We start from the raw sequence: 24315 nt of genomic DNA, 5'->3' as shown, positions 1-24315 counted from the left end.
TTTCAAGATCTGTCGCATAAGCTCTATTGATCCCCTTTGGTTCCATTTGTTCAATTAGCTTGAATAAAGCCTAAGTGGTCCTGGAGTTTGGCAGTAAGGTGTGGGAGAAAAATCTATGTAACCATGTAATTTAATTGAAGATCTTAAATTAGATTACCTTCAGCTAAAAGGGAGAAATTTGAAGTAGATGTTTTGTGAGAAGGATTTGTCATAATGTTTGTATTACCCATTATACATTTTATGATTTGAAATGACTCAAATGCAACCTTGAAATTACCAGATACAAAAGTGAAATGGTGGCCGCCTGACTTTCAGGTTGAGGTTTCAGGTCAGACAAATCACTATGTGGTCAACTAAGACTATGTTTGCTTACCTGACATTTTATACTTGAAACAAATCCATAATCCTCTGAAGTAAGTAAGGCCTGTTCTGGAAGGGGAGTCTCAAGATGTCCAGCGACTAATCCTTATCTCTCCTCACCCTGAAGATCAGTAAGATTAAAAAACAATAAATAAGTCGTTTCCGTGTCCCCCTCCGCATCAGATTGCAGACTTGGCTGTGGCCCCTCTGACCATCACCTACGTGAGGGAGAAGGTCATCGACTTCTCCAAGCCCTTCATGACGCTGGGCATCAGCATCCTGTACCGCAAGCCCAACGGCACCAACCCGGGGGTCTTCTCGTTCCTCAACCCACTGACCCCCGACATCTGGATGTACGTGCTGCTGGCCTGCATCGGAGTCAGCTGTGTGCTTTTTGCCATCGCCAGGTACAGCTCAAGTTTGCGTAGTGTATATATTATGTAGAAACAAACTAAGGAAATAAATAGAAGATGGACGATAAGTGTCAAAGGACAATTCCGGCGATTTTTCACATAGATCTCTGTTTCTCGAGGTCACTGAATACTGTCGGTACCAGGCTTGGAATTTCACCATTTTAGGGGCAAGGCCACTTGGCCTTCAGTTGGGCATATTTGGTGGGGGGCACAAAGGCCACATGTCAGGGCACAAAGGCCAAAGTTAACTATACAGTAGTAGGCTCTAAAAATGATCAAAATTGTATTTAGCCTATTCACAGCAGTAGACCTGGATCACTGTATGAAACATTACAAAAACATGAAACATGACATATTACATAGAACTGTAAATCATCTGATTATCTAATATTTACAGATATCTAGGCTATATTTAACATTTACTTTATATTTGGCCTGTTATGAAATCATGTATTGAACAATTTAGCACAGCTCAGCTTTAAGAAACTCAAATAGCCTAGATGCATGCTTAGCATTTTGTGATCATTAAGGCTACTTTAACAAACTCATAGTCAGCTGTATATCCTCTGATTTTAATATTTACCGATATCTAGGCGATATTTGTAACATTTACATTTTGTATTTGGCCTGTTATGTCGAAAAATTTAAACACTTTCTGAAACTTAAAGGCCAAATTTGGAGACATGCATGTCGAAATTTGCTGCAAATTCAAAACCAGATTACTCTGGAACGGCTAAGTTTTGTTTTGCCAAGTTTTGTGAACTTTCGTTCATGGGGGGCCTTACAATAAAATAATTTATGTGTACATTTAGTGACCGTACACCAACAAGAATTCCCGGGACACTGAAAGACCGGGGTACATGAAACTTGGTGGGCATGTAACCCCACATGGATAGCATGGAACCATCGTTTTTCGTTTTGATCTGTAGCCCCCCCGCTGTACTGGACCCCCTGAAAGGAGGGTAGGGCAGACACAGTTTTCTGTGAATATCTTGAGAACCGTAGGGCCTAGGATGACCAATTTTTTCCGTATGTTTGCCTCCAGGGGTCATGTTAACCCATTCCATGTGCACACATGTGCATAAACAGATACACACGCACACACATACATTCACAGTAATCATACGTATGACACATACTCACACAGTAGACATATGTACGCATGCATGCACATGCACAAACACACATACGCAGGCAAACACACAAGCACACAAGCACGCACACACACACACACACACACACCCACCCACACACATAAACATAAACATAAACGTGTACACGCACACATGCACACAATTCAAGAATTTCTCAGAATTATGAACAGGCAAGATGGGGGTGGGGTTGTATAAAATGAATTTTACATGTGAAATCTATGAACTAATCATGTTTTGGTACTTTGGTGTCTAGCAGATACCAGTGAGAATTGAGGGTGGATAATGCAATTTAGTGAGACAGTTAGAATGATATACTGTAGGCCTTTCAGCGTGATTTATTTTTGTGGAAAAAATGTGCTGGACTGGGCGGCGGTCATATTTTGTACCGCTCTGCGGTACATCTAGTTTTGATATATGGTTTGCCATGTTTTGAACAAAGGGTTCGTGAAGTATTCCACCAAGATGAGATAGGGTAGGGAGATAGGCGCAGAACCTAGAATTTATGATTCAATTTAATCATAGTATTTATTTGTCTCGCGAACCGTTCACTAAACGGCTAACATCTTTTACAAGCTGAGAAAAAGCTCTTGCATGTGATGTGATACTTGTGATGTCTGTATGATGAGTAGGCTACTTCGTGAGTACTGTAGTTAAACAGAAGAATGGGTGAATCTGGACGCACTTTCTTTCTTGCCATGCGCTGTCACTTTCTCCACTGCATAAAAGACTACATTAATTTGCGCTGTGAATGCTAAGATTATTTTGTCAGGCCATAGGCTAATAAAATACGCTATTAGTCGGACGCAAACCAGAATATTGAAAGAAGGGGGCACCAAGGCCACAGTGGCCTGTAAACCTCTGATTTTCAAAGGGGCATCACGGCAAGGGGCAAAGACGGCCATGGCCGCCGTGGCCGCTGTGAAATTCCTACCCTGGTCGGTACGTAAAAAACTAAAGCAATCGGTTCTACCTAGAGTGTAGCACTATAGTAGGTATGAATGTCAAATAAGTATGCTTATTATGTGACACTCACACTTCATCTCGTGGGATGGGTGGGGAAGACCCAGTCTGGAGGCCACTCAGTGTGGTGAAAGACTCACACTGTCACCCAGGGTCACCCAGTGGGGTGAACGACTAGGGGGTGGGGTGGAGGCTGCCTGCACCAGATAAGGCAGACATTTGGGCCCAACTACAGTCTGACAGCAAATCCAAGCCTAGAATAGCTAGACTAACCTGAGACAGGTATGATCTAGGTGCTAATGCACTGTAGGTCTGGAAAGGCTTCATGGACCCCAGAGAAGCAGAGGACTTCTTGCAGATACTCTATTAGGGGTAGATACTCTATTAGGGGTAGATACTCTATCAGGGGTAGATACTCTATTAGGGGTAGGTACTCTATTAGAGGTAGATAGATACTCTATTGTTTTGTGTCCATCTTGCTGGTCTGTCTTTGATCTGGGTTTGAAGCAGGCCAATAAAAAGCTAGGCTACCTCCACTTAACTCATTTGTGTTTTTTGCCTATAAAGTTCACTAACCTTCTTACGAAAGCAGGTAGGACACAAGACATGTGGAATGTACTAAACTAGGTCACGTTAAACGATGCCCACATAATCAGTGGATTTTCAGTCTTCTTTGGACTACATTTTCCATCCAGCTGCCCTATGGGCAGAAAGGATTCCATAGCTATTTGAAAAAGGGCATCCTCAGCCTTGGCTGGTGGATTAAAAGCGAGTGGGGTCAAAAGCCTGGGAGCTGCCCTGGGCGGTTATCTGGGCGGGTCCAGGAGGAGAGTAAAAAAGAGTGAGAGCCCGAGGAGGAGAAGAGAGGAGAGAAGAGAGACTCGCTGAACACAGAGGAGAAGTTGGGCTGGGAATGGTGATATTGTAAAGCGCCTCCCTCCAGTGAAGTCAGAAAGTCTGAGAGATGTACGGCTGGGGAGAGTGTAATCACTGCCGGGTGTTCGATGTGCCTGGAGTTGTAATTCAGCTCCTTCCAGTTTGAACAGAAGGAAATTGGCAAACGTTATCTGTTTGGGTGAGGGAAACTAATTTCAAACAAAATAGAAAAGAAGTCTTTTATTTTTTATTTTTAAAATATGTGCTGGTAAACAGTATTTCTCAGGTCATTACGTTTTCTTAGTAACAGATGTATTGGCACTTTTACCAGACATGCACAGAAATAACTGTTTTCCTACATAGTACAGTACTTGTTATGTTTAATGATCTAAAATAGCTAAGAAAATCTCTCTCTCTCCCTTTCTCTCTCTCTCTCTCTCTCTCTCTCTCTCTCTCTCTCTTTCTCTCTCTCTCAGGTTCAGTCCCTACGAGTGGTACAACCCACATCCCTGCAACCCAGCCTCAGACGTGGTGCAAAACAATTTCACGTTGCTTAATAGCTTCTGGTTTGGGGTTGCGGCTCTTATGCGGCAAGGTACGTAGGTCGCAGGTCAAGGCCGCATACACATCCCGCAGTCTACTCCCCTCAGGTCTGGCATTTTCCATAGGCACCAACCTCTATTCAACACTGTGAAGCTAAGGTCTGTCTTCTATAGCATTAGAGGAAACAGAGTGGTGACAATCTCATAAGAGATAATGGCAGTGCTTTTCCATGGTAGTTTCAGGGTTATGGAGACTGTTTTGGAACTGAAAACACTTTTGGAACTGAAAACACCACAAAACAATCACTTGGTCAGTAGCCAATGAGTTACTAAATGACGCCCTCCAGCACCTGAAATACATCCCACCCTCCTGCGCTACAGCCATTCAGCACAGGTGTTTTGGAACTTCTGATCACGTGGCGGTAACTTGCAACAACATTTTTATTAAGCTCCGGTTTGTCTTGGTTCATGTACCAATTCACAACCAGAGAAGTACATTGCATTGCTATGTGTTTCATATGAGGAACTGGTTTAGCCTTGATTCAATCCTCACTTACAGTATTTGTTCACTGCAGTGAAATGTATTAGGAAATTGAGAATTAGGATTGAAGTGGGAGTGATTTCATATTCAAAGTGTGACATTTAACCACATTAGGCAAAAACACTAAGTCAGGCTACTTCAACCCTCTCTGCCTCGGATAATAGCCGGCGGTGTGGTCAATTCTGACAAATAAAGGCCGGCCCCCTAAATACAAGCCGGGGTAATAATTGCCTACCAGTAGGGCTATCAGTCCAACGAGCACTAGAAGACATTTGTTTCGATTTAACTCAATGAAAGAAAAGAGCTCTTCTTAATATTTTATATTGTTGGTTGGTTTAACACTTCTGCCAATGAAAAGTCGTGAAAGGTCCTACACCATGGGTCTCGTCGCAAGTTTCACGTCGCTCTCAAGCTACCAGTCGCAGCTCAGTGTGTGTGTGTGTGTGTGTGTGTGTGTGTGTGTGTGTATGTGTGTGTTTCTGTGTGTGTGCGTGTGATTGTGTGTGTGTGTGTGTGTGTGTGTGTGTATATTGATCTGTGAGGTGTTTAGGCCTTTACATTGTATTGTGATGCCCAAACCCAAGGAGATATATATCTGCTGTATAAAACACCATTACATGGATAGTTTATGACATCCAGTGAATTCCATTAATGTATCTATTATATTCAGACTATAATTATTTTAGAGGCTTTGTGTTTGTGTCTTCCATCCCAATCTCCTGCACCACAGCATGTCTCTAGGGCTGGATGGGAAGCTCAACAAAAAGACTGTAGACTGCATGGTCTGAGAGAGTGTGCTGTGCAGTGTAGCCAGTTCTGAGTTGGGACTGCCAGTTTTTATCCAGTATATTGACTCTCCTCTCCCCCACCCCCCATCACCTCATCACTCATCCTTTATCTGGGAGAAAAAGATGACAGATTTTGAGGTGGAGTCTGTCAGTTTCAGCCCCCTTTCCAAACGTCCCTGTTTGCATTCCAGCTTGATGTATTTTGCGCATCAAAGGCTGTCGATTTAGCCCAGCAATCAAAAGGAAATTTCAAAGCAGCTGTGTTTGTTTGCTCGTTCTGGCCCCGATGGTTTGAGCTGAGGGGTGTTAGCTTAGCGTGAGCCGTCCAACAAATCATCGTCCAATAAGGCAGCAATCTGTGAATTCCACCCAAAACCCCTCACCCCCGCCAAAAAAAACATCTCTGTCTCTGGGAATATGCTCACCTTTATAAGGCTTTTCTTCTCATTTGCTTAAAATCCATGGCCTGGTATGCAGGCTTGTGAAATATGGGTGCAATAACACAGACGCCTACATTTTATATATATATATATGTGTGTGTGTGTGTGTGTGTGTGTGTGTGTGTAGCTGCATGTTAGCGTGTCAGGGAGCATGGATTGTCTGTGGGAAGTAAGGAGTTTATCACATCACACACCCAAACGGCGAGAGATGAAACCGCTTATCTCCCGAAGCGAGGGTATGACTGCAAAAAGAGAGTGAGAGAAAGACTCAGAGGAAGGGAAGGGAAGGAAAAAAATAGAGAAAAGAGAGAGTTCATTATTCCAGAGACAGTAAAAAAAAGAGAGCGAGAGATAGTCAGGCCCTCCCCTCCCGTCGCTCCCCGTGCGCTCTTAGTGGAGATAAACGCCGCGGCCCGAACCCATCTGACAGCTTCATATGCCTGTGATGTATCAGGGATGGCCTCACTGAGCTCTCTGCACGGGAGCCCCCCACTGCCCTTACCCCCGCCCCCCCGCCACGTGCCCACCGTGAGAGAGACCGAGAGCTGCCGGCCTTGCCATAACTCGGCTAATGGAAATCGAGAAAGAGCGCGTCCGCCAGCCGACACAATATGAAGTCGGCGATAAAGTTAAACCAATTTGGGCCAGAGAGAGAACTTCACATTCCTTACGCGCCGTGGAGGGTATGAAGACATATGGTTTTCATTTGAATGGGAAGAACATAAAGACAAACACATAGGGATACATTGAGAGAGACGCGACAGCAATGCCGAATAGCTCATTGAGTTTTAAATGTCCGACATCCATCGAAATCTCATTTCTGCTCTGCACTTCGTCATTGTTCATCACTTTTAAATGTTCCAAACACATTGACTTCATGGAAGCTACAGCATACAAAGTAGGCTAATGAAGTAAGTTAGAGCTAACTACAAATTTGAAGGGAAAAAAACAGACTTGTAGACTCCTTGGTTTCCCCATCTATGTCTCTTCTTCCACCCCATCACTGACAGTGGCCCCCAGGAGGGCCAATCAGATCAGGATTTGGACTCCTCTTAACTTCTGATTGGTTGAAGACCTCACAGAAGAAATTCAGAAGGAAATATCTCTGTAATGAAAATCCAGGCTCACAGATTGCATTTGGGAAATATGGGCTGTGAATATGTGTTAAATTTTAAGATAATGGTTTCAAGCACATTTCAAACATAAACAGTCTGAAGCATGCTTAAATCTGACTCTGACTGCAGATTCACTGTATTTACAAAGTGTGTGGATGTCTGTGCATCTATTTGTGTGTGTGTGTGTGTGTGTGTGTGTGTGTGTGTGTGTGTGTGTGTGTGTGTGTGTGTGTGTGTGTGTGTGTGTGTGTGTGTGTAAAAGTCTCCTGTGGTCAAAATCGAGTGTCCAGTTTTGTCGTGGCCATGCCTGTCTGTCTTGTCAGTCAGTCTGTCTGTCTCCATGTCCTAACTGAGCGCCACCGCTCCTGTTGTGACAGGCTCCGAGCTGATGCCTAAAGCTCTCTCCACCAGAATCGCTGGAGGGATCTGGTGGTTCTTCACGCTAATCATAATATCCTCCTACACTGCCAACCTGGCCGCTTTTCTAACCGTCGAAAGAATGGACTCACCCATCGACTCTGCCGACGACCTGGCCAAGCAGACGAAAATCGAGTACGGCTCAGTGAGGGACGGGTCTACCATGACGTTCTTTAAGGTGAGTGTCTGCATAGTAGGAGCTTCAGTCTCTCTCATTGGCAACGATGATACCGCAGGGATGACAAGTAATTGAAAGCGAAAAACAATCCAAAAAGAAGAGATGGCAATGACACCCCCGGGGAGGGGGAATGTTTTTCAAGATGCTGTTCAAAAATGATGAAAATTGAGCAGTGCTTAGAAAGTGTACGGCATTCTGAAATGCTCTGCGTGTGTTGGTGTATGTTTGAGAGTGATTCACAGTGTTTTGAAATATCATACTGATCTGCTTTCATCTCAGAGTCTCTGTTCAGCTGGGCACACAGAGTAAGTGATGACTGCAAAATCTAACACTACGAAGTTTGAATGCAAACACCTGCGCCACTGAGTCTCAGGACACACAGCATGGAGTTTTTTCAAATGGCACTGGTGGCTGGCCTGACCAGCCAGACCCACATCAAGATGTAGTGTCTCAATCCGAGGGGCAGGATAATCGGTTGTCTTTCAAATTCCCTCTGCACGCAATAGGAAAGCGCTACAACTCATGAGCCCCATGTGTTCCCACCAGCAGAGCTAGTTACTGTAGCTAGTTGATCAAACTTTTGCCAACTTAAAAAAAGCTTAACTCGAGTTGCGCTGTTTGCCAGCAGCATCATCCATCTTCTTTGTTTTCAAGTAGCAGGGAATTCACACGGAACCGTCGCAACTCTGCCGTCATTACGTTAAGCCCGTCCACCGACTCTATACACGATGTGATTGGCCTGACCGAAGTTTGGTTTTTCCAGCTCGCAAGCCAACGGAGAGTTGCTAGACTACCCTGGCTGCAAATTACATTTGCTGCCGCTAGGGTGCGTCTAGATTTCCAGGCTAACTGGTGGCAGTAGTTGGACGACTGTGCCTGTGGCTAACAATCTAAAAATGCACCTCTGTTCATGTTCACTTGTACACTTGTCTTAGTGAAGTCTGTGCAGTCTTAAAATGAATCAATTAGTAATGACAAATCATGTGCTTCTGCACTTCAAGGTATTGATTGTTAAAACAAGGTATTTGTCTAATATATCACATTACAAATAATGTATTCATATTTGTTGTTCACATGTCTCTCTCTCTCTCTCATTCTCTCTCTGTGTGTGTGTGTGTGTGTACTGTACTTAAAAGTCTAAATGAACAGGTATGATTAATGACTGTTCACGTAAATGAGTCCATGAGTATGTGAGTGAAGGGAGAGCAGAAAAGGAGCCGTAGTCTCTGTGGTGGCACTGCAGGCTGAGTCTGACTGAATGCCTTTATTTCCTCCTGGCTTAGCAAACGGAAACCTGTGGAGCATTAAATAGTCCCCATATTTAGTGCTCAGACTTGTGTGAGCGAGTGAGAGTGTGTGTGTGTGCATGCGTGAGTGTGTGTGTGTGTATCGGTGTATGAGTGTGTATGAGTGTGTGTGTGTAATAGAGAGAGAGAGAGAGAGAGGAAGAAAGAGAGAAGCGTGTGATTACTCTCCTCTCTAGCTTAGTGTGTGATTATTCTGTCCTGTCGTTCAGGGGCCTCAGGCGTCTCCAGACATCCAGATGGAATCAGCAAAGAGAGATTTAGCTCACATCTGTCCTACCCGCTACACCCCCACCGTCCACCCCCCAACACACACACACACACACACACACACACACACACAGCTCCTGACATGCTGACAGAGGGCTCTGATCCGTCCTACCTTAGCCTTCTCATATGGCTAGATTAATAGTGTAATGCGAGCTGTGGTAGATATGACTCTATGGCATAAGCCTCGGCGGGTTCACAAGTCAAATCAGATTTATGTGCTGACTGACTAATGCCCTCTGTCCCCCATAATATTATTAAGTCATAGCAATACTTCTAGTGTTTGGCCTAGTTCTGTGCTACTTTGTGAATAGAGGCACAGTGATGGATGGTGCCAGCCAGATAAAGTCCATAGGTGGGATAGATGTGTTGGTCTCGGTGGTGGTGACAAAGTGAAGATTTTCATAAACAGAATCTTGAAGGTTTTATGAGGCTGCACTCCATCAGCCTGAGATATTATCATGAAGTTAACTGTATAATTTCTCATTTATGTGTTTGTTTGTTGACAGAAATCGAAGATCTCCACCTATGAGAAGATGTGGGCGTTCATGAGCAGCCGCAAGAACACAGCCCTTTTGAAGAACAACCGCGAGGGCATCACGCGTGTGCTCACCACCGACTACGCCCTCCTCATGGAGTCCACCAGCATCGAGTACATCAGCCAGAGGAACTGCAACCTCACGCAGGTCGGGGGCCTCATCGACTCCAAGGGCTACGGCGTGGGAACCCCCATAGGTGAGTGAGTGACGGCTGTTCCATCATGAGATGGTGGTGGTGGTGGAGAAGGTAAGAGAGGATATGCAAAAGAATTACACGCCGTTCATTATGTGAGCGTTGTCTGTCAAGACTGACAGGGGATCTTGTCATTGTTGAAGTTAAGGCTTGATTGTCTGTCAAGTTACTGTCCGCTTTTCAAAAAGTGCTGTGCAGTGGTCAGAAAAGCCAGTCAGAGTTTGTGGAGGTCAATGAACTTCCCCAGCCTTCCAATACCCATACTCTCAATCACAGGCAACAGTGCTTAACTAATGCACGGTATCTCTTCAGTCCATTTGCCTTAAAGGGGAACTTGGCAACTATTTCAACGTAATAAACCCGTTTAGAAATCATTTGGATGGTTAAATGACCTGTTCCGGTGAAAATGGTGACTTTCCCCGCTGCGCCTAGCGTCCCCAGGCAGAAAACCAACCTTGCAACATTGAGACTACCGTCCCGGAAAGAGAAGTGAGAAACAAGAAACTTGTTTTAAATCGTGTTTCTTACCTTGTAACATCCACATAGTTCTGCCAAACTTATGCTAACCGTTCGCTAGCTTGTAAACAAATCCATGTGCTTTATCGTTACCTTTTCCCACAGTTTGAAATAGCATAATGCACAATTTCTCCAGCAGAGGGGGAAATCCTGCCAAGTTTCCCTTTAAGATGATTTAGCCACATTAATCCGAGCACTGACATAGAGATACGTCAGTCGGCATCCTCCCTGTCTAGGTGCCGTGAAAGCAAAGCATTTCAACACATGAAATGAGCAAGAGATGGTGTCACACAGAGGCAAGGCAAGGGATGTCAATTGGGTTCTCAAGAGCACACACAGATAGCCTGGCTGACATCAGAGCACCTCTCAGATCTCAATTGACATTGAGAATGGGTCTGGTGACCTTTCATTCACTTGCGATTTCCAAGGGGCATAACCAGCAGTGAAATTATACTTAAAGGAACACGCCAACATTTTGGAAAATTAGCTTATTCACCATCTCCCCCAGAGTTAGATAAGATGATGCATACAACGTTCATCTCTAAACATGCAGTAACTCAGTCTGAATCACCCACCATTAGCTTAGCTTAGCATAGCTCATTAAGGTGGGCAGTTCCAACTAGCCTATCCCCCAAAAGTGACAAAAGCAGTCAAACATTGTTCTATTTACATGTTGTGACTAGTATTACAATGTGTACAAATGTCAATGTAAAATGCAACACAGCTATTTTCTAAGCATATACATGCTTGGAACTACATTCTCATTCAGGCGAAGCACTGCTACTGCAGCTTTTCAGGTGCTGCGTGCAAATCCCTCTGCCAAAGTAGCAGAGCTTTTCTTGGATGAGAACATAGTACCAAGTTTGCATATGCTTAGAAAATCGCAAATTTGTAGCCTATATGTTGTAACTATATAAGTCACAACATATAAATGGGGAAATGTTGGAGTTCTTTTATCACTTTTGGGTGCTATAAGCTAGTTGGCCACCTCAATGAACTATGCTAACGGTGGGTGCTTCAGACTGAGTTACTGCATGCACAGAGACGAGAAGGGTATGTATCATCTAATCTATCCATCTAATCTATCATCTAATTTCCCAAAATGTGTTCCTTTAAATTGGTACATTAAACTCAAAATTAAAATCTTTTTGAAAGTATAGCAAACACATATTTCTTGCAAACAAGGTTTTAAAGTGTTTACGAGAAGATGTATATCCATATTGTTTAACAGCCATTGGTTGTCTTGAACAGTGCTGCTCACTGTACTCTTCTGTTTGTCTTCATATAAAGCCAGCCCCATGCTGGATAAGCAGTTGTGATTGGTTCCTGGGTTTTTGGTGATTTGGAAATTTGGGAGGGTTTTCTATTTCTATTTCAAATGTTCTAATAGGTTTGTCTGGGTTAAGGTTAAGACAAAAAGACAGAAACTGAGTCCCCAAAATAGCCAGTTAAAGAACTCCTTCGCAAAAAAACAAAATGTAAGATCCAAACGGTAGTCAAACCAAAGTCTGGCTGGGCGTTTGCACAAAAGCTTTGTTTAGAAAAGCAAGTTCCAATGCAAAAAAATCATTGAGTTTGACATGGTAGCTTGACGTGAAGTTCAAGGCAAGAAAAAGATATGACACGAAACAAACACGGAGGCATACCAACAAATTTTACATTTGAGCTTGTAATCTCTGGCCAGAAATAACTACAAAAACACATGGCTTGACTAGCCTACGCTTGGCTAGAGAAATATTTAAAGTAGAACATGGAAGACTCGCATGCCACTGACTCAATAATGCTGTGATGAACAGAACAAGACGCAGAGTGTAAATAGTAAAGGCAGCGGCGAGTGAGGACAGAAAAGGACAACAGAGCAGGACAAAACTCAGTCAACAGGAAACCAGGATATGCAGGAGCAGGACAAAGCATGCAGTGTAACTATCAGAACAATCAGAACAGAACACACAAGCAGGATCTAAAGATCTTGGGCAGAACCGTGTCTGGACATGTGCAATAGGTATGATAAACAATGATCGCGAGGTATGATGAAATCCCACGTTAAGGCTTGTTATCTTGTCCCCTCAGGGTCTCCTTACAGAGATAAGGTGACCATTGCCATCCTGCAGCTGCAGGAGGAGGGCAAGCTGCACATGATGAAGGAGAAGTGGTGGAGGGGAAATGGCTGCCCGGAGGAGGACAACAAGGAGGCCAACGCCCTGGGCGTGGAGAACATCGGCGGCATCTTCATAGTGCTGGCCGCCGGCCTCGTGCTGTCCGTGTTCGTGGCCATCGGCGAGTTCATCTACAAAGCGCGCAAGAACTCAGACATCGAGGAGGTGAGTGCCTGCCAGGGCCTTTTTTTATCTCTCCAGCCTTACGTGACACTGGATAGATTGGTGGCCATGAGTGAGTGTGCAGTGGTCCTCAACAAATAGTGTCTACAGGTCTGTTCAACTACTCAAGTTATTATTAAATCCTCAGAAGTACATCCATTTTTTTTCACTTCAATCAATCTTATAGATCCGTCTGTGTCAACTTGTCGATGGCATATAGAAAATAGTGCCGCATGGCAGTGTTAATAGTTTCTCAAGGAGCTAAGAAATAAAAAATTATTTACCCTTGTTGTATTTCTTGGCATTACCTAAGTTAAACATATCTTTAGTGTGAAGGTGGAAAGTTGATTGCACGATAATTAAGAGTGTGGTGTTTTTTACAGACAACAACAAAACATCCATTGGAGATAATAACACATTGTAGTGCTATATGTCATTGTTAAATCTGAGCCAAGCTCTAGGCTGTCTGTGGCAGTCTAAACTAGATTTAACTGTTGCTCAAATACTAGTCTAGTTTCACAGCTCTATGAAACTGAAATGAAAAATGCTTTGAACCAAAATTATTCTTATACACATGTACACCCATTCATGGCATCATTTGTGTGGGAAGTTGATGGGATGCTTCTATTATATTTGCAAAGTGATTATGACAGCCTTCACCTCTCTCCTTGAAAGCTTATTTAGTTTGGTCTTAGGCCTTCCTTGTCTCATTAATCTGTCAGGATAATTCAGGTAGTTCCTATTAATGAGCTGGAAAATGAAAGTGATTTTCCTGGTTTCAGCGTTTCTATCCACAGAACTCGTTTGCTTCTTTTTCTCATTTCTTTCTGTACTTTCCATCACTGGTTCAGTTTATGGCAGCTAGATGTTGGTGTTTCTGCATGTCCCTGCATCACAGACGTGTGTGTGTGTGTGTGTGTGCATGACTGCCTGGCTTACTGTTTTACTGTATTATTTTTTGCATGTTATTTGCATGTTGCTCCTGTTTCCATGTTGCCATGTTCATTTTGCTTTGCTCTATTGTTTTGTTCTTTGCTCTGCATGCGCAAGGCCTTCTGTTTCTTTTACGGGGTGCAGTCGCGGCAGCTGCAGAGGCACCCCTCCATCTCCTCCACGGGCACCTCCCTATCGACGGACTTAGAGAGCGGCAGACTCCTCGGGGACGACCTAACATCCCGCTAGCCACCGCCGTGTGCACGCTCACGCTAATCAATAGGTTTGTGAGGTGTGTTCGTGACCTGCAGACAGAGGTGGACTGCACCACTCAGACAGACAGACAAAAGTCTCTCTCCTGCCCTTTGTGATTTCCTAGCTGTCAGCAGTCTGGTTTGTCCCATTAGCCCATCACCGAGTGAATGGAATCTTACCTGTGCATGCATGATGGAAAAACATGGCAGACGATTTATGCTCTGAACCTGTCAATGCCCACCTCTGCCTGCAAGCTGTTCTTTTCTGTCATGTCTTGCTCCCGCCTCTGTCCTCATACAGCCCTTGCATGGGCTTCACCAGTGCTCTACCCAAACCTCTGCCTGGCCCACAGCTCCCAAACCTGACCTTGTCTAAAAAGCCACATTAGTTACTGCTGTGTCTTTCTCTCTATTTCCAGGATCCAAGTTCACAGTGTATATAAAACAGAATCTGACATCATATAATGTGCCATTTATATACCATATACCCATCATTCCCAGCTGGACTTGGGGTTGAGCAGATTATAATTACACAAGAAGTACAAATGCATCTTACATAAAGAGTATGTAAGCAGAGGTGAAAGATTTAGCTAATGTCAACTTTTTTGTTCTGCTGTGTTGGCAGGATTTATCTTTTTATTGTGGCCTTTCATTAATTAGTCAGACACCCGTTATCAAAGGTCCATAAGGACAATGCCTACCAGACGCCAAAACAAAATGGAGTCATTCATATCATAAGCAATCTTCACTGCGCTAAATATTTAAAGGTCAAACATCTCATGTATAGATGATCATAAAAAGTCTGTCTCAGCGTTTGGGATGAGCATAGTTTAAATTCAATTAGACATTCTCTATGGTTCAAGGTCTTTGTAATTATTGAATTTCTTAGAATGAAGATCCATTCTAAATTTGTAATCCATAATGCAAAATTGTATATACTTTCCCAAAAATGATATCTTCCCAATTTCAAGTAGAACACTGGTTGTGTTGTGGTGCTTACAATGTTTGGTTTGAGATTGAATTTCCACAACGCTCGGACATCTCTCAGGGTCCTGGTCAACTTCAGCTCACCCCTTTGTTCAGGCACATCCTCCCCAGCTGCCAGATCAGAGCAGCAATGAGGAGAGGGGTATGGAGAGGAGGGGGAGGGGAGGGGAGAGGTAACCCCATTAGAACCCAATTGGGAGCAGAGGTTTGGGGGATTCTCCTCACTCTAGTGCCCTCTCATTCATTCCATTCCAAGAGAACACGATCCATCCATTCTAGTTTGATTTTCACTTTGGTATTTGTGCATGCATTTTTCATTGTGTTCAACGATGCACATGTTACAGTAAAAGAGGAAGAAATGAGAGGTTGAGACTGATTTGGTTTTATATAAAAAAACAAAAACACACTTGGCTCTCGCTGACTTCTGACTTCGCAGAGAGTCTGGCCTAGATCCATAGACATTCGTTTATTTCTGGGTGGGAGGGCACAGTTTGAGGTTTAAAATCATTGGAGTTCCTTTGAACCAATCACTAACAACCGGCGTTTCGTCATACAGAGAAGTTTCTCTGCAGCACGCCCCTAACAAGCACGGGTGCATCTTATCAGCAAACAATCACACGTTTCATCTGCGTAACTCTCGCCAAAATGCATCATATAGTGTTTTGTGAATGTACCCAAGTCAAACTTTCATATAAATGCATAAGTACGTCCAAAGCGCCACTTTTGACCTTTTGAATGGGATTCGTATAGGGCTACTACTTATTTGATACAATCGCGTCAAAATCGCTATTTTTCAAATACTATGAAGGCTCGACACAACATGAAACTTTGATCGAAGTATCATCAGTGTCTCTACACATGAACTCGAGCATTGAGAACATTGTTGGTGTACACAGAGTTTACTAAAAGAGAGGTTTTGAACAACTCACTTGTTTTTTCTGCTCGCTGCCATTTTGCCATCTTGCAAGGAGTGAGTTGTCCAAAATCTTTCTTTTTAGTAAACTATGTGTACACGAACAATGTTCTTAATGCTCGAGTTCATATGTAGAGACACTGATGATGCTTCGATATATTTCAAGTGACAAAATCTATGACTAAAGTTTAGCTGACGATATAACATCCTACTCCACTGTGACTTCGTTCATGACACTCCTGTTATAATATAAGTATTACTTACATTTGCTCAAAGATTTCATAAGTATAAGTCATTTTCGCTCCCTACGTTGATGTATTCCAAGCGATCTGCTTCAGGGGCGGGGACGTAGTAATTGAAACACCATGCCTGGGTACGTAAACGCTCTCAGGGATGCCCACTGTTCGCTTGTTGGTCGGCTGCCCAACTGCCGAAGTAAACGAGCGTGAATCAACCTATTCCAGACGGAGTACTGTAGGGAAAATAAATCGACCGGAAGTACGTAGACAGGCCAAGGCCAGGCTACTGTTCTGTGGATATACAGTACATTTAAATTCTTAAATGCAAACCCTCTGACATAAACAAAGACCTTGCAAGCTGGTTAGATGACCAAAAAAAAGATCATTTTGTAGATCAATGAGATGAACAGGTTCAACATTCTATCTGAGGGTGAAGCGGAGAGATGACCCTCCTGAGCTTACTAGGTCCAGGCTGCGGTCACAGCACTCCTCTTCCGTTTTCTCTTCTCTGCTATTCTTCTTTCCCCTTGTCTTCCTCTCCTTCCCTCTTGCCCTCTCAACCTTGCTTGTGTCGTGCCGTGCGGTGTCGCCGAGGCAGAGACCCTCACGGATGTGTGGAGGCTCACGAGGGGCTCTTTCTTGTCTTCTCCTTGACAGTGTGTCTCTTTCAGTGCTGTGATGGAGGAGCTGAGCATTTCCTTCAGGTGCCACCGTGGCGCGAAGAGGCGGGCGAGAGGTCGAGGACGAGCGGGACTGGCCAGCACCCTGTGCCACCCAAAACGTGTGCTGAGGAAAGAGACGGTCACATAGAGACTGCGTCCCTCAAACTAGCACAGCTGCTCCCTGATGAGCTGCTCTGATGCTAACTGTGTATTATTGCATTACTGTTATTTATTTATTAATTACTTTATTTATTAACCGTTCTGTTTTAAATTAATCGTTTTGATTTTTGCTTTGCAACATTGGGGTTAAGGACAGTTCATAGTTCTCTCAATGTACTTGCTTAGAATATCATTTTTTGTGGTGAATAAATAATGTGAAAAGAATGTGGGGGTTGGATAAAAATCCCTCCTATGATTATTTGTTTTTTCTTTCTCGTGCTGTCCCTCAGTTTTCAAAATAAAAAGTATTTTACATTTTTGCAAATCTGTCATCCTTGTAAATTATGTTTTCTGGTCAGATTTTCTTGCAAAAATGTGCAATAGATTGCATGCATTTTAATTTATAAGATGTCTCATTTTAACATGAAGTCAGCCCAATATGGACTTTGAATCCAATAGAAAAAGACTGACAGTGTCCTTTCATCATCTACAGAGTGGCCAAATCTGCCACATAGTTTAATTCATTTGTTGAATCTCTTACAGTACATTGTTCTGTGTGAGAGTACTGTATGTGATCTTCTGACAGGTGCCCTTGAGATGTACCTGTCAGCTGGTCCAGAACTGTACTTCACTTGCTTAACTTGCAGATACTGCACTCTAAATCTGTATGCCACATTCTAAGGGGTCTTCATTTTGCATAGTATTTGGTGCGACAAATTGTAAAATGTGCCAAGTAGTAAAAAGAAAAAAACATCTTATTGTCTTTTATGTTAGTCATTATGTATGTGAACATGCACGTGTACTTATGAATGACGTGTGTGTGTGTGTGTGTGAGAGAGAGAGAGAGAGAGAGTGTGTGTGAGTGTGTGTGTGTGTGTGTCTGATGAGTGCAGAGAGACGGAGAAGGTCATTGAAACGAAGGCTGTTCTGCACCAACCTTTCTTCAAAGCAGCCAGAGCTTTTGTTCTGTATAAAACTTAAGCACTACCACATGTCCATGAAAACTCCTCGCTAGACCACAGTATTAGTTATAGTGACTACCCAGGAGTCTTTTCTGACATTCAATTTCATTCATATAAATATTGTTTTCTTTGTAATTTTAATAAAATGATGTATTTGCATAGTGAGAAATATTCCATCCTTGCAAGCCCCATATGATCCTTGAAGGTGCACAGCAGTCACTTGAAATATGAATGGGAGATGAATCCTGTGGATTACAGAAGACACTGGAACAGATTTCTGGAACTGCTTGACACTTTATTATGATTAAATACCCCAACTACATATATCAGCAAACATCATGTCCTCTACTGTGGAGAATTTATTATCAGATTCAGACAGCATCAGCTAGGAACTAAATTTGATTGATATTTATCCCCCATGCATGTAAATAGATAAACCTTGCCATTTGGAGCCTAACCAAGGCTGTCTTAGTGCTATGGCTAAAACCAACATTTTGGGTTTCAAGAAAGTAGCAAATCATTGGAAATAGACAAATAACAGAGGAAACCTCACAAACTAGTAACATAAATATACCCTTTCACCTGTCCAATATTTTCTTTAGAGATAATATCTGGAGCTTGTGCAAATAAGAGAGACTGCGTTATCTCTGCAGTGTAAGACAGCACCTGTCACCACTAGCAGTAAATCGATGCTGTATAACAGTCACATCATAGCTAAAGGTCATCTGCAATCAGCACCCTTTGCTGATTCCATACTAGCGTGGAGAACGTCAGACAACGCAAGCTGATCTATATGCACACAATGCCCAGAGAGACAAGGTGGAGGATAGCCAGGGACGGATTAAACAAATATGGCCCCCTGTGCACAATATCAAAAAAGCCCTCCCCCTGACCGCGACGCGCGAACGTCAAACGTCTCTTTGCTGTCGCTGTGCAGGCTGGTGCACAATTTCACACAATGAAAATGTAGTAGGCCTACATTATGTCATATATTATAACTCAGGCCCACACAGAAATGAATTCCAGCAGCTGTTTTTATTATTAGGCTGTAATCTCTCTTTTGCTGTCCAAACAGTCTACAGCAGGGGTTCCCAACATTTTTCATTAAACGGACCGGACAACAGCTGTCATATTTCTGACGGACCGGTAGCAGGGACGTTGATAGTATTTTGTGAGAGGTGGTGCTGCTGATCATATTACGGGGGGTTCGGGTGTGTCTCCCCCGGGAAAATTTCGAAATTCTGGCTGTTAAATATACCCTTTTAACGCAGTTTGGAAGGGGCATACAAACTTTAACAGAGCAAGCAGGGCCCGTTTTCTGTCTGACTCAGGTGACATTGGCTACCTGCATGATACGGTTTTCACTTCACTGCTGCTTGACACTACCTTGCATGGAGACATTTCACGTTAAACGCATACACATTAAATGAGCACTCATAGTCTGTACCACTTCCACCTAATATTATGCCTCTATATTTTATGAATTAAGAAGTATTTATTGATCAGGAAAACATTTAGTTTATTTTTTGGCGGTTCCATAACACCATTCAGTTGTGCCGCAAATTAACAGAAGGCATTTTTTTTAAATCCGAGGGCCCCCATTGGCTGAGGGCCCCTGTGCACGTGCACACTTGGCACAAGCCATGATCCGTCCCTGAGGATAGCCCACAGAATACACTCAACGCCTAATCTCAAAACACACACTCTTTCTCACGTCCGTACGCACTGTGCGTACCATCAGGCTCAACAACGAGAGAAAATTTCCCTGTGTGTGTATAATGTGTATTCACACCAAATTGGCCCACCATACCTTCCCAACTATGCACAGTATCCCATTAGCTGCAATCAGGCTATTTACAATTTTCTATTACGTAACTTAGTGAACACTTCATCAAAATTAACGCGCACACATTTTGTTTGAGCAGGAGACACAATAGCATGCAGGCACGTAGGCTACTTGTTTTCTTTTACTCGGCTATCTATATATATATATATATATATATGGTTATCAGCACACAATGTTGAGCTAATTCACTAATTCAATACTCATGATGGATCACAAGTTTAAACAACAGAAAGTATGGAGGCAGCAAAGCTAGAGGATTTATTCCAGATGGGCAAGAACAAGGTAGGCAATTGGTGTGCTTGTCAGAACGTTAGACTGCATTACAGCTGTTTAAAGCCAGACGTCAAGAACAAAACAAGGTAACTTTAGCCTGTATAGGGCTGTATCAAGTTGTCCAAATGAATAGGTCATAGTAGACGTTGTTGTTGTATTATTGCATGTGGATGTTGTTATGTTATGTATATTGTTATGTTATTTTTTTGCGGGGGGGGGGGGGGGGGGGGGGATGGGTCGGGTGTGCGTACCATAGCATTAATTCCTGCAGGCGCCCCTGTCTCTCTCCCCCCTCCCTGTGTGAGTGTAGGCTGACCATAATTTTATTTTTTTCCCTGCCAGGACAGGCTAGATATCTGTGTGATTTACCATCTGCCATAGAAGTTAATCATTTCTATACATCACAGAACCTTTGATTACTGTCCTAACCTAAAGTTAACCAGATCCCATACAACTGAATAAGGTCATCTGTCTGTTAACGCACCCATTTGTAGGCTACTTCAGTTTTATCTTTGTTTCTGTTCCACATTTTTTGTGCGAAGAAGTGTCAAGGCCACCAGCTACAACAGCATGCAGGGTCACAGCCGTCCCTCTCTCTCTGCATTCTTAATTAGATGGCAAAGCACTTCTTCCGTCGGAGACCTCCGGCGATGCCTGGAGCTTACGGGCGGTTCCTCTTGGCCGTTCATTAAGGCTGAGCAAATGGCTGATGATAGCCAAGGATACGTCTCTGTGCTGCTATGCCGACAGTTTGAGAAGCAGACATCTTTACTCTGGAGTTGTGTTAATGAGGAACGTGTGCCAATCTTAAGTTTTAAGACTGGAAAAAAAAGTCTTGCGGTGGAAAGGAAGGATATTTACACAAGCCTACAGTCACACAGCGCTGTTTACACATTGATTAATGGTTAAAGAAATTACTTTAAATTTTAGCCTTTAGTTCAGGTGTATTTCCACTGTTGTGCATGTCATGTGGTTAGACTCATCATCACTTCATTACTTTGTGGTTTACATGTCAGCTTTTTCCTCGAGGTGGCTCTTGAGGACAGCAGCACAAACAGGAAATCTCTTTTGATGGCTCTTACTTACTCCTCATTAGCAATCAAAGCCGTTTCTTCAGTCGCTGGATGGACAGAGATGAGCAATTTCAACCAGAATGCAGATGGTCTCCCAAGAATTACAATATACCTCCTTTCATCTCTCAGTCGATGCTTTATAGGGTATTATTTATTCAGATCATCTGCTAATTCCTCTTCCTCAGAAGGTATTTGATAATTACTTATGCAAATGATTGCCACCTCCACACCACATTCCCAGATATAATGGCTAAAGTTTGTGGGCTGAGGAGATGAAAAATGAAGCAAGAGCAGGAAACAATTTTCATCTCCCTCCTGCCTTGAAGGTTACCTCCACTGTGTTACTATGACAATGGCGTTGACATGGCAGAACTCAGGGGAAGACAGCATTTTCCCCCCCAAGGGAATTGTGAACTCTGTAAGCTTTCTTTTTTTTTGTGAGTCTTTGAGTGAGGGAGTGAGAAAAAAAAATATGTGAGAAAGAGAAGTGTGTGAGAGTGAGGGGATGGAGGGAGGGACCAGGATAGAGTGAGTGAGAGGACAGCACGTCGTGCCCTCGCCCATCTGTGTGAATGCCGTGCCCTTTTGTCACAGATTGGGGCCACCGCGGCTGCTGGACAATATCGGCCGGCCGCCTCCCTCTCCGACCCTGGTGGCCCTTTTCCCCGTAATGCTGTCAGCTCCGTCACGCTGCCGTCCCCGTAATCATGTCAGCAGCCAGAACTGCCTTCATCTCTAGCAGAGACACTGTGACCAACCACATCGCCAGTCTCTTTATAACTCCACAGAGAGATAGTTCATAGTGAGAAAAGAGAGAGAGAGAGAGAGAGAGAGAGAGAGAGAGAGAGAGAGGCACCACTGCAGTAAAAAAGACTAAGCCCTCAAATATTTCTGAAATTTTTCCCCAGTCCCACTTTAAAACGTTTATGACATACACAAGGTTATTACCAACTGACATGCACTGTAACTCCTGACAGAAGCTTAAATGTGAGCCCGCAAACATTCACTGTTTGCTGTGCTGCTTAAAGAAGGAAGTCAAGATGTATTTGACTTCCCCACTGTGACGGGCACTGAGTAGAACCTGCATCACTACCTGGAGGGGAGCTGGCATGGCCTATCATGTTGTGGCAAATGGGGGCAGAGTCCGCTGGCCGCCCCATAGCCGCCAGGCGCGCTCTCGTCCAGCCAGTGTGAGAGAAGGTGGCAGCAAGGTGAAGAGAGTCAGGAGGGGGGCTGAGACTCGCTAACTGCCTGAGCAGCCGCGCCACTGCAGGGAGTCAATTAGCCGGCCTTTAAAGTGAGAGCCCAACCTCTGGGCGTCCCGAGGTGAGCTTCACTAATTTGGTCTGGGTAGAGGAAGAGGCTGATGACGGCCGCCAAGTTGGATTTTACTGGACATGTTTTTAGGAGACCTTGCTTTGACCTTTTAGACAGATGGGGTGGTCAGAATTGGCAATGGTACAATGTTATAACATCTTTATAAATGACTCTTCATGGTGTTAGTGTTTAACTGTCTAAGCTGGCTCCCCAGACTCATCATTTATCATCTTATAAAGTTCACAGAGCTTTGTCGCAAATGGGGCTCAGTGGCAGGGGTCATTGGGCGTGATACAGTGTAATCAAACCAATATCTTGGCATAAAGTTTTAACTTCACTCACAACTTCATGTCCTGGGATGGCAGTCCATAACCCTGGCAGCTGGTGAAGCTTCACACATGGCATCCCTGACCCCATTAACACCAGGAAGTGCATACGAAGTGCAGACGCACAGCCACGCTGTCCACTCCACACTCAAGGAGGGACCCCGACGCATCATATTACAGGGAGCAGGGCGCACTAGTGGAGCCAAATGCTGCATTAGAGATAATCAGGGCCCACAAATGCTAAGCAGCATACATCTGAGTGTGTGACACAGAGACCCCTCTGGCTCCACAGCTCTGCTCTTGCATTCAAGGCCAAGTGTTCCACCTCAGCCTCAGACCGCTGCAGAGACAGAAATACATAAATAAGTCAAAATAATAATCTGTGATTGGATGCTGTGTGTGTGCTAAGAGCCTTCTGGACAACCTGTCTTTTTCACACACAGAGCACAGTCGGAATGGACTCTTTTTGGCGGTGGTTGGCTGATCAGCCTGCTCTGCTTTTCTTCTGTTCGGCTTAATTTTGATTTATCTCTTTTATGGTGCTGTTTCACATTTTCTCAAATCTCACTCTCCTTCCCTCCCTCTCTCCTCAGTCATTCATTTCCATATTACAGTCTCTCTATCTTTCTTGCCTACATATTCATTCCTGTTTACATTTCTACCTGTCCTACCATGTCCACCTGCTGTGATTACATTGATCGATACAGTGAAAGGCTAATCCAAGGGCCACTGTATGCTGTATTGCTATCTCCACTCATGTGAGTATCAAGCACACCAATTGTCAATTAGCTACCAGAGAACAGCAGCAGCACATTTGGATTCAGGGGCCAGGCTTGAGGAACTCCAATCGGACACGACCGGAATTTTTTCCCCCTCCTGCTAAGCCCATCTCCTTCCTCTGACCTCCAGCTCCTCCAGGGGCTGTGCAGATCAGGATGGCGGAGGAGAAGGTGGCGGGGGCGCTGGGGCTGGTGCTCGTCCCCCCTCCTGCTACATGGCTCATTGCGGGGTGGGTGGGTGTGAGGTGGGGAGGCTGTGCCCTGGGCACAGCAGGGAGGGAGGTGGGGAAGGCACGCTGGGTGGGTGGGTGGCCTATTAACTAAAGCCTCACGCTCTGGGTCGAGAGGGAAGATTAAGAGCCAGGCTCAATGGATTGGACTTATTAGATCTATCCAAATAGAGTAAGTGATGTCTGTACTGCCACTTACCCCCACGTCACAGAGGGGGTGGGGTGAGGTTGGGTTGGGTGGAGAGATAACCTTGACTCTTTCTGAGAGGGGGAAAAGAATCATGAGATATTTCTCACGGTAAGCACATATTGATGGATGACCAGGAAATGTTATTCATGCACACACTACATACTGTAAGCTTATTCTGACTGCACTAGGGAGTTAGAAGGAAATTTCATTCACTTTCATTCAAAGGGATAGAGTCCGGAAAGTTCTGGAAA

The 24315-nt window shown here is 44.0% G+C and overlaps 1 protein-coding gene across 8 annotated transcripts in view; it reads left to right on the top strand.

Annotated features, from left to right (window-relative positions):
- The window catches only part of grik1a (glutamate receptor, ionotropic, kainate 1a), a 43227-nt gene extending 25879 nt beyond the window's left edge, over window positions 1–17348 (top strand). For 2 of the 8 annotated variants that reach the window (XM_042091743.1, XM_042091740.1), the window contains 7 exons: window positions 544–767; window positions 4240–4358; window positions 7567–7784; window positions 9865–10090; window positions 12674–12924; window positions 13972–14137; window positions 16905–16973. In XM_042091743.1, coding sequence (XP_041947677.1) covers window positions 544–767; window positions 4240–4358; window positions 7567–7784; window positions 9865–10090; window positions 12674–12924; window positions 13972–14103 — 1170 coding nt within the window. In that variant the 3' untranslated portion in view covers window positions 14104–14137; window positions 16905–16973. Of the gene's footprint in view, window positions 1–543; window positions 768–4239; window positions 4359–7566; window positions 7785–9864; window positions 10091–12673; window positions 12925–13971; window positions 14138–16904 lie in introns of those variants that run through there. The other 6 variants (XM_042091739.1, XM_042091737.1, XM_042091742.1 and 3 more) reach the window with 4 other exon arrangements.
- Window positions 17349–24315: the final 6967 nt, after the last annotated feature.

Source organism: Alosa sapidissima, chromosome 5 (assembly GCF_018492685.1).
Source record: "Alosa sapidissima isolate fAloSap1 chromosome 5, fAloSap1.pri, whole genome shotgun sequence".
NCBI lineage: Eukaryota > Metazoa > Chordata > Actinopteri > Clupeiformes > Clupeidae > Alosa > Alosa sapidissima.
The sequence above is the reverse complement of the archived record's forward strand: the minus strand, read 5'-3'. Positions and strand labels throughout refer to the sequence as shown.